The sequence below is a fragment of the Arachis duranensis genome, unplaced genomic scaffold, assembly GCF_000817695.3.
Source record: "Arachis duranensis cultivar V14167 unplaced genomic scaffold, aradu.V14167.gnm2.J7QH unplaced_Scaffold_165934, whole genome shotgun sequence".
Lineage (NCBI taxonomy): Eukaryota > Viridiplantae > Streptophyta > Magnoliopsida > Fabales > Fabaceae > Arachis > Arachis duranensis.
Window position 1 is genome coordinate 965,669 of NW_026264258.1, and position 16,639 is coordinate 982,307.

Genomic DNA, 16,639 nt, shown 5'->3' on the forward strand with positions numbered 1-16,639 from the left:
TGCCTTCTTATTGGAAAATGAATTTCAAAGGGGTACCACTGACACAACTTTATTCATTAAAGCATCTAATGATGATATACTTCTAGTTCAAGTTTATGTGGATGATATTGTGTTTGGGTCAGCCAATGAGTCCTTGTGTGAAGAGTTTGGAAAACTCATGACTAGTGAGTTTGAGATGAGTTTAATAGGAGAGGTAACTTTCTTTCTTGGTCTCTAAATTAAACAAACTCCTAGTGGTACTTTTATTCACCAAGGAAAGTATGCAAAAGAACTTATCAAAAAGTTTGGCCTAGAAAACTCTAAACCAATAGGAACACCAATGCATCCAAACACTAAACTTGAAATAGATGATGATGGCAAAGATGTGGATGAAACACGGTATAGAGAAATGATTGGTTCACTAGTGTATCTTACATCCTCTAAACCGGATATTGTTCAAAGTGTAAGTGTATGTTCAAGATTTCAATCTCACCCAAAAGAATCTCATCTTGCAGCCGTTAAACGCATCATTAGATACATTAAGGGAATATGTGATTATGGCTTGTGGTTTCCAAAATCTGATAATTTTTGTGCAGTAGGTTTTTGTGATGCAGATTATGCGGGAGATAGAGTGGATAGAAGGAGCACCTCCAGCATGTGTTGCTTCCTTGGAAGCTCACTCAACATGTGATCAAGCAAAAACAAGCCACAGTAGCTCTATCCACAGCTGAAGCTGAATACATATCCGCTTCTGCATGTTGCTCACAATTAATTTGGTTAAAAACGCAGTTGGAAGATTACAAATTAAAGATCAATAGTATACCACTATTTTGTGATAACATGAGTGCTATAAATATTTCAAAAAATCCTGTTTTGCACTCAAGAACAAAGCACATTGAGATCAAATATCATTTTATTAGAGAACAGGTGCAAAAGGGTACTATTGATATTCAATTTGTAAAATATGAAGATCAACTTGCTGACATTTTTACAAAACCCCTCTGAAGACAGATTCTGTTTATTAAGAAAAAGCTTGGGAATGATTGATCTTTTTTCTGTTGATAATTTGTGAAATTTTGATTCTGCCCTGTTTTGTCTCGTAGGAATGAATGAGATAAAAATAAGAATGAAGGAAGAGACGTGATCTAGGGGGAAGCTGTGCAGAAATTAATTTTCGTGGGCCATACCAAATCTCTTTGACCCCACCATGACCGTTTTGTTAGTTCATCATTCTTTGAAAATTAAAATCTTTTTGTGGTCTTATCAAATCTAGTTGAAAGAGGCATAGTGTCAAATCAAATCTTTCCTTTCAACTAATCTCTTGATTTAAAGAAACCACTTTTTCAAATTCTTTGAAACCTCCTGGTTAATAACTGTGCTCTTGATGGTCATTAACTTCCTCCACCATCTCTCTCCAATCCACATTTAATGCATCCTTATCTTCCCTCCTCCCTCACTCTATTCGGTTCCTACTCAACCTCCTCATATTCCACTTCTCCATTTTCACTACCATGAAAAAGAAAACTGCTCCTAGGAAAAGCGAACGGATTCTCCTTTCTAAAAAACCGTCCACACCCCAATCTCATACACATATACACATTCACTCGACAACATCATCTTCTCCCTCACCTCCCTCCAAACACACAGACACCATGAGAGGAAAAGTCATAGCCAAGAAAACTTCTTCAAGAAGGAAGAAGGGAAAGGAGCCTGAGGAGGAAGAGGAATCACAAACATCCTCCATTCCATCACCACCGCATTCATCACCCAAGAAGGCCACTCCAGGAAAGATTACTCAGAAGACTGACGGTTTTGCACTGCACGACACCACCGAACCTGCCAACTTGGAATCCATGGAATTCAAGAACAAGTTCAGCAAACTACACTCCCACTATGACCCTGCCAGATTCAACTCCTGCGCCTCATATGAATTCCACAAAGATGTTCTAGAAAGGCGTCATCTCTGTCTAACCTATCTTGTCAACCTTGACAATCTCTCCAACAAAGGAATAAATGTATCACCTCTGTTTGAATTGCTTCAATGGACTCCATTATTTCACATTCAAAAACCATTTTACCCTAGCTTAGTCCGAGAATTCTATGCCAACATGAGACTCATTGATGGCACCATCCACTCATATGTGAAAAGGGTTCACATCACTCGTGATACTGGAACTATTGGGACAGCGTTGGGGTACAAATATGAAGGGCCGAAAGCATACATGGCCGAAAAATGGGATGCTCAAGTCGGAGTTACTTATAGGGTTGTTCTTCAACACATCTGTGCAAATCTCCGTGGTTTGGATGGCACTACCCCTACCCATAAAGCCCTTGGTCCCGTCAGCTCGCTACAGCACAGGATCATCACCCACATCTTGACCCCTCAAAGCGGCTCTCACAATAGAGTAACATATTCTGACTCTCTCATCTTATTTGCACTTGTTACCTCTACTCCTATTTCTTTTGGTTATCTTATGATCCGCCATATGTGGAACTCGGTAAAGAGCACCAAAAAGGCAAATCTTTCCTATGGTATGTTCTTAACCAGTATCTTTGAATTTTTTAAAGTTGACCTTTTGAATGAGGCAGTAGAAAATAAAGTGTCAATGGTCAAAGGAGGTGGAGCTATTAAAGGAACCAAGAGCAAGAAATCCATGGCTTCGGAGAGTGACTATGAGAGCAGACCTGAGTCATCCAAAACAACCGAGTCCATCAAAGAAATTCTTACCAAATTTTCAACTATGTCCGAATTCATGGTCCAATCTCACAAGGCGGCACGCAAACTGGCATATGAAAGTGAAAGAGCTTGGATGAGATGCAAGGACAGGGTCAATTTGATGTTAGAAAATTTGGAGAAGGAACTGGGAGATGCAAGTGAGGACGGGGCTGAAGAATCTGACTTTCATCTATCTGATGATTAATTCTCTGTTTAGTTTAGGATATTGGCTTAAGTAGGCTCAATTTGATATTATGTTTTGCTAGGTTTGATACTTTGTGATACTCTGTGATACTCTGTTTTGCTTAGTTATATTTTGCATATTATGTTTCCTGTGTCAAACTCTTTTTGCAGGTGCCCCTTTGATGACAAAAGGGGGAGAAAGTGCTGAAAATTGAAAATGGAAAATAGGGGATGAAACTCTCTTTTGAGAGTTCATGATCACCCTTGTTAAAAGGAATCACCTAATGCTTGATAAAGCACACTAATAATGCTTGGTTGAATATGATTGTGATGCATTTGTTTTGATATTATGGCTGCCTAGTTGTTAATTGATTCTTGTGAAAGTCTTATCTTGATGAATATGCTTGCTACCAGTGGAATAGGAATATTCTGATTCATCTTGGTAAACATGTTTGCAGAATAAGTTATTTTTGGCTGTTCCTTTAAGCATTGAGTATGGAAATAAATGTGAAAATTGCTGTGATCATAATGTGGTTAAAAAATATTTTCTTACCATAAGTATGTTTCTCTGATTTGATTGGAAAATATTTTAAAACAGCAATTTATGTTCAAAATTTTTTTGGTTGATTAGAGTTTGAGCAGAAAATCAATTTATGATATCAAATGAGTTTTGATTATCAATCTCTCTGCTCATAAATCAAGCATTTAGCATCATATAATGAATTTGCTAAATAACACTGTTACTTGAAGCTTGATTAACATGTTACAGGTTAGTGCTTCCCTTGGTAAAAATGGCATATATTAAGGGGGAGCCATGTGACAATTTGAAAGGGGGAGAAATTCAAAAGTTCAAAGGGAGTATTCTTTACTCAATCTTAAATTTCTTTCAATTTCAATTTTAATAATATTTGTCATCAAGGGGGAGATTGATGAGTTTGGAAAACTCTAAATTAACACTTGTGATAACTAAACATTATTAGTTTAATTATTTGCAAAAATATTAATTCATATATGGTGATCAAGTTAATTTTTGCTATGCAGTTTTAACATTGGGCCAAAAATAAAAGAAAATGTTGCAAGCCCAAATGCTTTATAAAAACCTTCAACATTGATGCAAAAGTGCTTTGATTATTGGAGCTGAATTATTTTATATTGGGGCAAAATGAATCTCATTGCTCCAAAGCCTAACTATGATCTATGCTAAGTGATCCAATGCTTGATCCAAAAAAATCCATCAGGAAAGCAAATGTTATCATTTGCCTTGTGCCTTCCTACGGATTCCATTTCTCATTAAGGATGGATTTCAAAATTTAACTTGGTAGCATTGGAAACATAAATGAGAGAGAGAATATGAGTGACATGATTGATGTGTTTAATGCTACATGCCACTCTAGCAAGGGAAGTAAAAGTAACTCATTTTAATTAATTTATTCAAACACACTTGATTACTTTTCTTCAAATTTTCTCTTCTCTTTCATCACTTTCCTTCTCTTCTTCGGTTATTACACAGCAAACCATGGAAGCAAAACTTAGCTACCGAAATGAAGGAAGAGTACGCTACAAGACCATCTCAATGATGGCAAGAAAAAAAACAAAAAGTATGATGTGGCTGAGATTCTTATCACTTGTGGAAAGATTTTGTGATGTGATCTTAGCTTCTCCACACCAAAAATAGTTGAAGAAGATTTCGGCCAGCAAGGTGAAGATCCTTGGAGGCATGGCTTGTCTCTGATTCTGCTCAACCACCACAGAAGGTAGCTAGGGTGGCTACGTGATGGAAAAGGCAGAGATTGGAGCAGATGAAGCCATCATCATCATGAAGCATCAAGGGCCAGAAATTCATCTTGGAGAGCATGCCAAGGATGGAGCGCTCGAATTGATGAAGTCTGATGACCAAGGAAAAACTAGAGGTATTTGCATGTTGGGTTTTGCATGAGTTACCTCTTCTCTCGCTCTGGCCGAACCGGTTATGTGTGAAGGAAAAGAAGTTAAGCTTGGTTTTTGTTTCAACTGTGGAGGCTTCCCTCTTCTATAAAAAGGGTGAACAGCCACGGTTTGATTCAAGGAGTTAGAAGTAAGCAGTGAGAGTGCAAGGCACAGAATTCTCATAGCTATCTAAGCATACAGATTTTCTTATCCTTCAATGTATTCTATTTTGTATTTTTCTATTTAATTTTGTCATGTCTTGAGTCTCATGGAAAAAGGCAAACAGTGAGGTTTGTATGAAAAAGCTATAGAGCGAAAAAAGGCAAAGAGTGCAAAATTAAAAGAAAAAAACCATAGATGCCCTTAGAGTTCCTTTGTTCATTTATGTTGTGTTTCATGATTCTGTGGGAATCCCCTTGTAAGTTGGGTTAGCACTTTACAGTCTGTAATCAATGAGATTATAGTGAAATTCCTTCATTGTTGTGATGAAGACTGGATGTAGGCTGCACTGCACTTAGCAGCTAAACCAGGATATATCTGGGTGTAATTTTCTCTCTCTTCTACTCCATTTCTATTTCTATTGCACAGGAGCTAAAACTGAAAAAATATCTTGTGCCAAGTGACGAGACAAAAATAAAAGTCTCGTGGCCAGGGACGAGACAAAAAATCAAAAAGTCTCCTCAAAGACCAGCAAGTGTAATCAAGCAAAAAGGGGACTAAGATTCAACCCCCCTTCTCTTAGCCATTGAAAACCATCAGTTTATAATGTATAATCATTTATTGGTTTGAATTATGATTTCTTAAATGTTCTTCATATCTATGTGTCATTCTGATTTAGATGGAGGAGAATATGAAAAGTCGGTTGAACACCTTTGCTACATCTTTTTAGATTCGGAAGTTCAACGAAAAAAATAGATTCTATTCGTTGGCATACTATAGTCGTGTAAGTGATGTTGTAAAAATACTTTAGTGACGATAGCATCATCATTCTTTTTGCTTGATTCTTTTGGTTACACTTAGTAAGGATGAAAATAATTACTTTATAAATGAGAATTGAAACTTAATTTGTAAACATGACACTTGGTTTACTATTTTTTTTAATTTTTTTGTGAGATATATGTAAAAGTTATTTGGCTCTTTTTTCTTTTTACAATCCTTGAATATCTTGGTGAATAAGTGTATTGGTTTTGCTGTTTTTTCTTTTTTTTTTTTGATCTGTCACCTGAAGTATAACTACCAACTGGAGGAGGGGTGGAGGGTGTTTATTAGATGTGCTATGGGTACTTTTTTATTATTTTGTTTATTCGTATCCATCTATATCTTAGGGATAATCGTCTCATTCTCCTCTTTTATGTTTTACAGCTTTTTGTGGCAGCTGATAGTCTGACAAGGATTATACCATGTTCAACTTCTGAAAAATTTGAGATCCGAGATTATTGATGCTGATATTCTGAGCTAGGCAAACAATAAAGTGAAAAAAAAAAGTTTCAAAGGTAATCAACCAAATATTTATCAGTTATAAGTTATCAATCTTTTATCATGAGTACATTGTAAACTGGCTCCCAAAATCTTTTTAATTAAAGATTAGTATTTAAGAATTGTGTGGGTCAAGGGAAGAAGGTCATAACAGTTCCTTTGATATGTCTTTTACAGCTCCTATATCACGTCTGATTGGAAGTGTCTACAGCAAAAAAGTTTTGCAGTAAGTAATATCAAAATCAGTTTCTATAATTTTTTAGTATAGTATCAAACTGAACCTCCATTCTAATTAAGTTAGTATCTAGATCATAATCCACTATTGTTTTTATTTTTAACATATTTTTATTGTTGACCTAATTTGGTATATTTAATCATATTTTACAAATGTAATATTTATTAAGCTCTGTATTAGTGGGTTTTGTCTTTGATTTTATTTTATTTATTTACTTTTTAAGGATTTTCATTCTATTGATCTGTAAAGGGGGCGGATCTTTTGCTACGAAAGATTATTAAAATTCTTAAATCATTGAGTTTCATTTTAAATATTTTTATATTCTTATTTCTCATATTTGAATCGAAGGTAACAAAAATAATATTTATTGAATGTCTCTAAGATATTGAAATGGTGAGAAAACTAATTTGTTAATTTTATAAGATCTATATATACTTTCTTACCTTTATTTATAAATAACAATATCAATTAGGGAGTTTCGGTAATCGTATGCCAATGATTATGGAAAATTGGCCAATAGTTGGTTTTAGAAAATTTTACTATACCATTTTTTTAAGCATAGAATTCTAAATATATAAATTTGTTTGTAATAGTATACTGACAAGTTTGGATCAAACAAACTCATTCAGTTACACATTTTAAGGATTTAAGAAGAGAGGTGAAAATTCAACGTAAAAAAATTTTTGCTTTTAGAAATATATGTATATGCAAAAAGAAGAAAGAAAAATAAACAACACATCAAATAGAAAAGAAAAGAAAAATAAAGAAACTGACAAAAGAATACAAAATAACGAAGAATTGAACAAACTATGAATTTTTTTTGTTCAATTTTATATCATTGTCAAAAAAAATTATCATTTAGCTATACTAAAAACATTCATTAATAATACTCCAACATAATTTAAATTCTATAAAATTTATATTCTTTGAGAATTTGTGTGTACAAATTGATTGAAGTTGGTATCATACATGATTATGTTTGTGAAACATTAATCATAAATGAAGATAAACTCTCTCATTTATATTTTTTTGTTATTAAATAAAAATTATAAATATTTTGTTCATTAATTTTTTTTGGTCTATTTATTATTAGGAGTAGAAAAGATGTAAGTTAAAAATATTTATCGGTTTAAACATTAATATAATAAAAAAATTGAGATAAAAAATTTTTTTGTATACTAATAAATTAATTCTTTCAATAAATATATGTATTAATGTTTTTGTATACAAACTATACATAAATATAATAAAGTAAATTAAGTATAAGATTTGTGTGTAACGCAAACCATATATTAGGGGTCTAATAATATAACTAAATGTTATTTAGTTGGTATTTGTACATTGTATGATTACAATATAAACTATTTTTATTAAAATTTTAATTTTTTAATTGTATTATAATAATAGAGTATAATAATATTTATTTAAATATACAAACATAATAACTTTTATATTTAAATAGAATTTACTAATATGGACTAAAAAAATAATAAAATTATTTTGGTTTGTAAAAATAGAAAATGGAATAATCTTATACATTGTACAATAAATTTGAATTTTTTATATATAAAATTTTTTTAAATTAAAAATAACAACTATTATTATCAATAAATAAATATCAATAAATTTTTATAATAGAATAATATTTAGCTCGGACGTAGCCCGAATTTTATACTAGTTTTATTTAACTTTTATTAATTTTGGAAGAATATTTATAAGAAAAGTCTAAATAAAATATTGGATATTTCTTCAAACCAAGAGAAATATTGTGAAATAAATTCTTCCTAGCTCTCTAAACAATTTTAAGGGAAAAAAAAAAGAGAAAATATATATAGAAAAAAGTGGAGGTTTATAAGAGAGAAACTTTGTGAGATTTGAAAAGGCAATTCTTCAGCCATGCATGCACACTCTCCCCCGAAATTTCCGAAACAAAAGCTTCAAATTCTAGTCACCTTCGTTCACAATCATACAAATTATCCCAACATCTAATCATTAATTGCAAAAGAAAAAAAAAAAGGACGGCTAAAAAATAAACACTCCAAATAAAAACAATAAAAAAAACAACCTTTTTGGGTGGCAAACAAAAACAAAGAGAAAAACATTAAAAAAAATAAAAAAAAAAAGGATCACTTTCCAAAATTTGAAGCAAAAGGGTGAAACATTATCCTTTTCTTTTGTGGTGAATTAATTGTGATCATATATAGGAAGAAGGTGGTGATTGATGATGTCGTGTTCTCCATCATCATCATCATCTGAAGAAGAAGATGAGAGCTTTGAATCTTATCGAAGAGGAGGGTATCATGCTGTTAAAATTGGTGATCAATTTGCAGGTGGTAGGTACATAGCACAAAAGAAGCTTGGTTGGGGTCAATTTTCCACCGTTTGGCTTGCTTATGATACTAAAGATGAGGTATATATAAATATATAATTATAAATTTAATTTTTATATATTGTCAATAAAAAAGTTTTACACAGATAATTAATCATGTATTGAATAAATTCCTTCAAATCCATGTTATGATTATTTGTTATGTTATGGAGTTGTTTTGTATTGCCCTAACTACAAGACACACGGTAAATTATAACGGTTTATTTTGGTAATAGCGACGGTTTATTTTTACTTTGTAACTTGCGAGAGAATTGATTTAATTTTTGAGATGGATATGTTATGTTCTTAATATTATTAAACTTTTTCTTCATGTCATTGTGGCAACTATAACTTTGAAATTATAGGTACACATATTTTGGGTTTTCTAGTTAATTATCCATCATGAGTTAACATCTTTTTGTTCTTCCTTTTCTTTTAGACTTTGAACAGAGTTCGATATTGTTTCTGTTCATTATTTTTATTTTGATTGTTTTATGAACTCTTTTGACTATTAGATTTTTGTTACCTACGCTTTGTAATTATTTTTTTAAGGATAAAAAAAATTATCTATCATGATTTGTCAATTTTCTCTATTTGGTTGACAGTGGAAATTTTTTTTATTATTTTTTTATTTATCAAATTAAGATAATCTTTGGAGTTTTTTTTTAACTTATGTTAATACTTGTAAGCCACTTTATTTTTTAAATATAATTAAGAAGTATTTAACTAGCTCTCAGATTAAAAAAAAAAAGGGCCAAAAATAGTAATATTAAAAAAACAAAAAAAAAATCAGAAGTTATCTTATCTAATATTTATTAATTATTACTAGATATAGTATAAGTTTAGCAATAATTTTAAAAAAACTAAAATCATATATTTAATTTGTATTTGTATTTTTTATTTTTTTTATTTATTAAATTTTGTGAAGAAAAAAGAAACTATATCTGTACAAACATAATTATTATGATTGATGAGTGAACAAATTTGTTTTCTTATGATTTTTCAGAAATATGTTGCTCTAAAGATCCAGAAAAGTGCAGCACAATTTGTTCAAGCTGCACTGCATGAGATTGATATCCTTTCAGCCATTGGAGAAGGAACTCCTTCACACACAAAATTTGTTGCTCAACTAATTGATCACTTTAAGCACACAGGTCCAAATGGCAATCACCTTTGCATGGTTCTTGAGTTTCTTGGTGACAGTTTGCTTCGTCTAATCAAATACACACGTTACAAAGGAATTCCATTGAAAAAAGTTAGGGAGATTTGCACTTGTATATTGATTGGTTTGGATTACTTGCATAGAGAACATGGCATCATCCACACTGACCTAAAACCCGAAAATATTCTTCTTATTTCTCCCATCAATCCATCTAGAGACCCTTTAAGCACAGGAGCATCTCCCATTCTAGAAAGACCTGAGGGAAGCATCTCTCCATCTCCTAGTCACATGGAGAAGAGGCTTAAGAGGAGGGCGAGGAGGATGAGTATGAGTTTATCAATGGGGCGAGGCGATTCAATAGACGAATATCCGAAAAGGAACATAGAAGAAATTGATGTTAGGTGCAAGATAGTTGATTTTGGGAATGCTTGTTGGGCTGATAATCAATTTACAGATTTGGTTCAAACAAGGCAGTATAGAGCTCCTGAGGTTATATTGCAAGCTGGCTATTCCTACTCTATTGATATGTGGTCTTTTGCTTGTATTGCTTTTGAGCTTGCCACTGGTGATATGTTGTTCAACCCTAGGGCTGGACAGGGTTTTAGTGAGGATGAGGTATGTATCATATTTTTTTTTTTGACTCACTGCTGCACTACTAAAAAAATTACTTTTAGCAATTATTTATGGTGTTTTTAGCTATAATGAAAATAGTTACTAAAATGTTTGTCGATAATTAGATATTAGTTGTATTATGTTTTGTGGTTAAAAAATTTTAGTTGTAATTATATAATTATCGGTGAAAATTTTTCAGGAACAACAAAAAGTATATAACTACTATTATAACAATAATAATAACGATAAATATATAATTTTTGTAGAAATATAAGTTAAATAATACATATTATGATCATTATATTATTGTTACTAAAAATGATTTTTATTATAATGCTAATCCAACTTGAATTATATTACATTAATATTTGTGAAGGTTAACTAAGATTACACTCCGTTACATTTTTATTTGTCATGTCTATTAACATCTTTAGAAGAGACATAAATAAAAGTGGTTACTTATATAAATATGTTTTTAGATGAAGATAAAAGACTGAGATGTAATTATATATTATTTTAAATAATTTAATAAAATATATTAAATTATCTAAAAAAATTTAATTATTATTTTCACATTATGCAAATAAATATTATTATTCTGTTATTAAAACTTAAAAAAAATCATTAATTTTTCTGTTGCTAATGCAGCTTACATTTGTCACTAGTTATTAATTAAAAAATTCATCAAAAAAATCTGTCGCTAATAAAAAATTTTTAGTAATATTTATAAACAGAAAAATATCATATATACTATCAGTTAACCACAAAGGAGGTGGGTGTATGTCATTATTACACAACACAAATCTTTCCATGGTTATTTGTTTATCCATATAATTATTAATGAAACAACCAATTATTATTGCTTTAAAACTTGATGATGAACTACCAAATAAAGTCTTTAAGGTGACAAAGCATATGGGAAAATATTAATCTTATGCATTATGTTGTTTGCAGGATCACCTTGCTTTGATGATGGAACTCCTAGGAAAGTTCCCTAAGAAGGTATATATAGTATACAATGGTCAAATGAAATAAAAGTATTGTGAAATTTAGACAATAAAATTATGAAAAATATTTAATTTGTAATTCTATTAATATATATATTTTTTTTCAAATAGATGGCTACTTCTGGGGCGAAATGTAAGGATTTCTTTGACAGATTTGGAGATTTGAAAAGAATTAGGAGACTAAAAATGTGTCCACTGAAGAAACTGTTGGTTGAAAGATACAAATTTTCAGAGAAAGATGCCAATGAATTTTCAGAATTTCTTTTGCCACTTCTTGATCTTTCACCAGAGAAAAGGCCAAGTGCACAACAATGCTTGCAACACCCTTGGATCAAGGACATAGACTATGCTCCATTTGACATCATCAATAATGGAAATAGTCTTGAAAATCTCAATGTTGGCATGAGAAACCTTCAAATTGCTGTAGGGAAGTGAATCAATTGGAGAAAAATTCATAAGATTCTTTTATTTATTTATTTATTTACTTCTTGGGCTCACTTGCAAAAATGCAATAATTTGGTGAAGAGTTTTGTTTTCACCCGGGAGATCTTTTTGACAAAAGTAAATGGCAATTTGTTTCTATATTGTTCTTATTATTTTTTAAGTATGAAAAATTCATGTATTCATTCAAACACAAGTTATTTTGTTTTTGTTCCTTTTTCAAAGTTGAAAAATGTATTGATAATACAATGATAAGAAGTTGAACGCTACATTTTGATATGAAACTTTAAGAAGATATGTTATATTTTGTAATATGGTTTAATATGTTATTAGTGCTTATAGTTTATAATTTTATTAAATTTTTAATTAGATTTTTATAGTTTAAAAATTTGTACTTGAATTTTTATGTTAGATATAAAAATTTGTAATTAGATCTTTTTTAGTTATTAAAAACTATAAAACCATAAAAAGTTAAAAACTTAAATAAAAATTTGATAAAACTATAAAAATCAATTGAGTAATTAAATCTTGAAATCAAATTCATAAGAGATATCAATGGATCAATCAATGAATTAAATGAAAAAAAAAACTCAATAATATGATAGACACAATATTTCAATAAAAAATCTTAAAATTGCAAATGTACAATAAATCATTCTTAACAAATGTACAATTTTACCCCTCACATTTAAAATCCCATCATATCCTTTATGAGTTCTTCAACCAAATCATCACTAATTGAACATGCCATCTCCATTTCTAAGACATTGATCTCATCATTCATTAGTCCATACAATGACATGGATCCAAAATCTTGTGCCTTCAAACTATCAAATGAATAAGAACATGTGTTAGACATTGGAGGATACAACGAAACATGGATAATGTCCCATACTAGCTTCAATAGTTCCTTCCCACATGGTGGAGTTTGTATTATGCATGAATTATTGAGTTTCCTTCTGAATTTAGACATTGTCAAAGGTTGTCCAAGAACAATGGAAAGTGCCTCGTTTAACAAATCAAGTAACATTTTGTGATCTAACTTGTTATCAATAATATTCTCTTTAACCAAACATTTCTTGTGAGATTCTTCCACTTCTTCAAAAATTGAGTTGGCTATAGGCTTTGTAAATGTGTCCTCTCTTTGAAGGTATTTGTCCCATGATCCAAAGTAAAGTCCAGAAGCAACAAGAAGATCTCTTATATAAGTCTCCGCCGGATCGAGTAGCCGTTCTAATTTGTACTCGGCAGATTTTCGCTTTGTTGCGAATTCCTCTGAGCTGTCAAACTCAAGTTGGCTAAGTTGCTTACTTAGTTCTGCCAATTCAACAAGAGAAGAAAACCATTGATGAAAATTAGAATTTCTTGTGTCCTAAGGAACCAAAATTAGAATTACTAAAGTGAATTTGACATGAAAATTCAAGCCCAAGGTCTTACAAGCAAGGTTATTAATCATCCATTTGAAGGAAATATGGAATCTAAAACATAAAATATATGTTGATAGAATAAGAAATCTATGATAAGAAACATGGATTTCTTTTATCTAAATTACTGAACTGTTTATAATAATAATAATCATTGTTCCCCACCATTTAAATCAGAGCTGATATCTCCATAAACCTGTGGCATAATGCTATCATCTACTGAAGATACACTTGGAGTTGAAATTGGACTTAAAATTGCATTCTGCCTCCAAAGTTCTTCATGAACACTGCTACACATAGATGCAGGACTAGGAGGAACCTCGGTGAAGTTATCCTAAACATCATAAAAATATATATACCCTCTAATTTAAAAATATTGCGATCAAGTCCTTATACAGTTATCATTGATTACAGGGGCTTGATCGCAAAATTTTGGAGCTTAAGGGATCTAATTGTAAATTGAATGAGGATCAAACTTACATGGTTTCTCCCATGTTTCATGAGAACAGTTGGTCCACTTCTAATGTCTCTCACCATGAAACCATCTTCAATGCTATTAGGAGTTTCAACCATTGAATGAATCCTTTTGGCAAAAATCTTGCCTCTTAGACCAAACTTTTGTTTAAGATAAGAAACTTTTTCTCTAATTCCAAATCTATCTTTCTTCTTCTTCTTAGCATCAAAAGACATCCTTTCAAGATCTTCAAGCTTCTTCCGAATTTGATCACCGTTCGAAAAGCGGCTAAATCTTCCTGATAGAGGAGCTGACAAGGATCTTACAAGGTTCATTGGAGATAACTCCTTCTGAAGCAATGAATCATCATTCAAATTTGCATACTTCATTGTTCCTCTGCTGATAAATTCAGGGGAACTCTGTCCATTGAACTCGATTTCACTTCGAAAAGATCTTGTTGATTGTGAATGGAGTAAATTTGCTTCAACAACATCCCTAGTCACAAAATCTATGAACTCGCTTGATCTATGACAAACCACTTCTTTAGAATTGGATTGTTTTTTAGTGTTATGTCTCTCATTTTCGCTTCCTCGAACCGATCGAAGAACACTTTTCCAAAGTACTTTTCCCCTGCATTTCACTTAACAACTTCACCTTAACTTCCTCAAGAAAATCTTTTACACCAGTACTTGTTCTCCCTTGTGAAGTTTCTGATGAATTGATCAAACTCTCTTCATGGTAGCAATAAGGCTTCAAGATAGTTATCTGAGTTGGTGAAAGTGATGTATCTTCAAATCTTCTTCTAGATTTGTTCATTGCTACCTTTCCCTTTCCCTTTCTCTTTGTCTTTGAATTTGTATTACATGGAACCATTTCTTGAACACTCTTGGTTCTTTGCGAAACGCTTCGAATTCTTTCATCAACTTTTGGACCCTCCTTAAGCCTTGATGCTTGATATGCTTCAAATTCTCTCTTGAATTTCTTGAGTTCTTCTTCCAGCAGCATTGGATTTGTGAACTTTTTTCCCATTCCATCATCATCAAAGATCTTATTCTCCATATTTTGATCAGTTATGCACTGATCTGATAGAAGAACAACAGATCTAGATCCTAATGGCATCATATCTAATCCCATCAACCTCGCCACGATGCTTGGTACATTATTTCGGTTGCATGATTGTGTAGATAACTCCTCATTCATCAATTCTCTCACTGAATTCACATTTGAATAACCATTGTTCTTTGATCCTTTAGTAGAGTGCTGAAATTTCAAATTTGAGTATATTTCATTGTAAGGGAATTAATTATAAAGAGAAACAAGTCACTATGATTAAAAGAAAAACTTGAAGGGTCATTGTTACTCAAAGAAAAACTTACAGGTAATTTAACTTCTGGATTGTACATAATCTTTGATGCTTCTTCTTGCAGCTTCATGCTTTGTTGTGAATTATTCATACCTGCAAAAATAGATACTAGTGGAAAAATTTACATAAAAGTACACAAAATTGAATAAATATTCTATTGATTAAACCACATAGGAACTAAGCTCTTATGGAAAATTAAAAAACGCTTATTACCTTCACTATGTCTCTTATGGTTATGAACTTTTCTGGCCATTATTCAACCCTGAATACTGAATTCAAAAAGCATAGAGTAAGCCTTTACATATAGATAATAATTTAACACTAACATGCTAAAATTAACTAAGATTCAGATTACAACAGAAGCAACTAAGAAGAAGAAAGAAGTGAGATTAAGGAAAGCATGCAATAATATATTAATATTAACATGATGAAAACTTCTTAAGCTTATATCTAAATAAATATGTTGCTTAAAAACTAGCTCATACATGTTTCAATGCAAGATTTTAGAGAAGAGTGGAAAACTTAAAAGAGTTGAGTATGTTATATATTGTATTGACATACCAATGATGAGAACAAACAGAACAAAAGAAAGTATCAACCAACTCAAAAAGAAGAAGATGGGTGTGCTTGAAAAGCATCAAAGGTTGCAAATTGAAAGAAAAAACTTAGATGGGGTGGCATGTCGCATACTCATATATATGAATGAATACAGAATGTGTTTGTGTGACATGAAAAGGTGGAAAACTATGAACTAGGATTGTGTAGACAAAAATAAATAGTAAAGGCTTTAAACTTTATTTGAGATAAAAAGAAAAGAAAAGAATGATGATGACAAAGGAAGAAGCTGTAATGAACAAGTCCTCAATGTTCAATAAATTTTCTTTATTATTTGCTAATCATTCTCTTTATTTTCTTTTATTTTTTGATAAATTTTCTTTCTTATTACATGTTTAATTAAAGTAGAGTAAAATAACAATTAGATCCCTAAAGATTTTGACTTCGGATAAATTAGTCCCTAAAAAAAGTATCAATTTGGTCATTCACGATAGCAAACGGTAGTCACATGATGTCATTTTATCAATTTATCAACTAAAACCTAATAGTGATGCTTATATATACTATTAATTATTCTGACATGTCTATCTATAAGAGATAGTAATGTGAATAATAATTTTTGGAGCGAAATTTCACTTATTTTAATAGGATTTGTGATAAATAGAGAACATGATATTTGCTAATCAAAAGATAATAAATGTTTCAATGTCCAAAACTACCTCGTTTTTCTGCTTATGT

At 31.2% G+C, this 16,639-nt stretch overlaps 2 protein-coding genes across 3 annotated transcripts; one reads left to right on the forward strand and one right to left on the reverse strand.

Moving 5' to 3' along the window:
- The first annotated feature begins 8,666 nt into the window (after positions 1-8,666).
- LOC127743982 (uncharacterized) lies at positions 8,667-12,103 on the forward strand. Its single transcript, XM_052256251.1, has 4 exons — positions 8,667-8,925; positions 9,890-10,660; positions 11,612-11,659; positions 11,776-12,103. Exons 1-4 carry the CDS (start codon positions 8,737-8,739, stop codon positions 12,097-12,099), a joined length of 1,332 nt encoding a protein of 443 aa, XP_052112211.1. The 5' UTR covers positions 8,667-8,736; the 3' UTR covers positions 12,100-12,103.
- A 615-nt stretch (positions 12,104-12,718) lies between these two features.
- Positions 12,719-16,113, reverse strand: LOC127743956 (uncharacterized). 2 transcript variants are annotated; one of them, XM_052256211.1, is made up of 6 exons: positions 15,908-16,113; positions 15,560-15,615; positions 15,360-15,439; positions 14,010-15,243; positions 13,695-13,863; positions 12,719-13,422 (listed from the first exon to the last, which is right to left on the reverse strand). In XM_052256211.1, exons 4-6 carry the CDS (start codon positions 14,370-14,372, stop codon positions 12,794-12,796), a joined length of 1,161 nt encoding a protein of 386 aa, XP_052112171.1. In that variant the 5' UTR covers positions 14,373-15,243; positions 15,360-15,439; positions 15,560-15,615; positions 15,908-16,113; the 3' UTR covers positions 12,719-12,793. The 2 variants fall into 2 exon arrangements, with proteins under 2 accessions (XP_052112171.1, XP_052112172.1); XM_052256212.1 differs by lacking the exon at positions 15,560-15,615.
- Between the last annotated feature and the right edge of the window lie 526 nt (positions 16,114-16,639).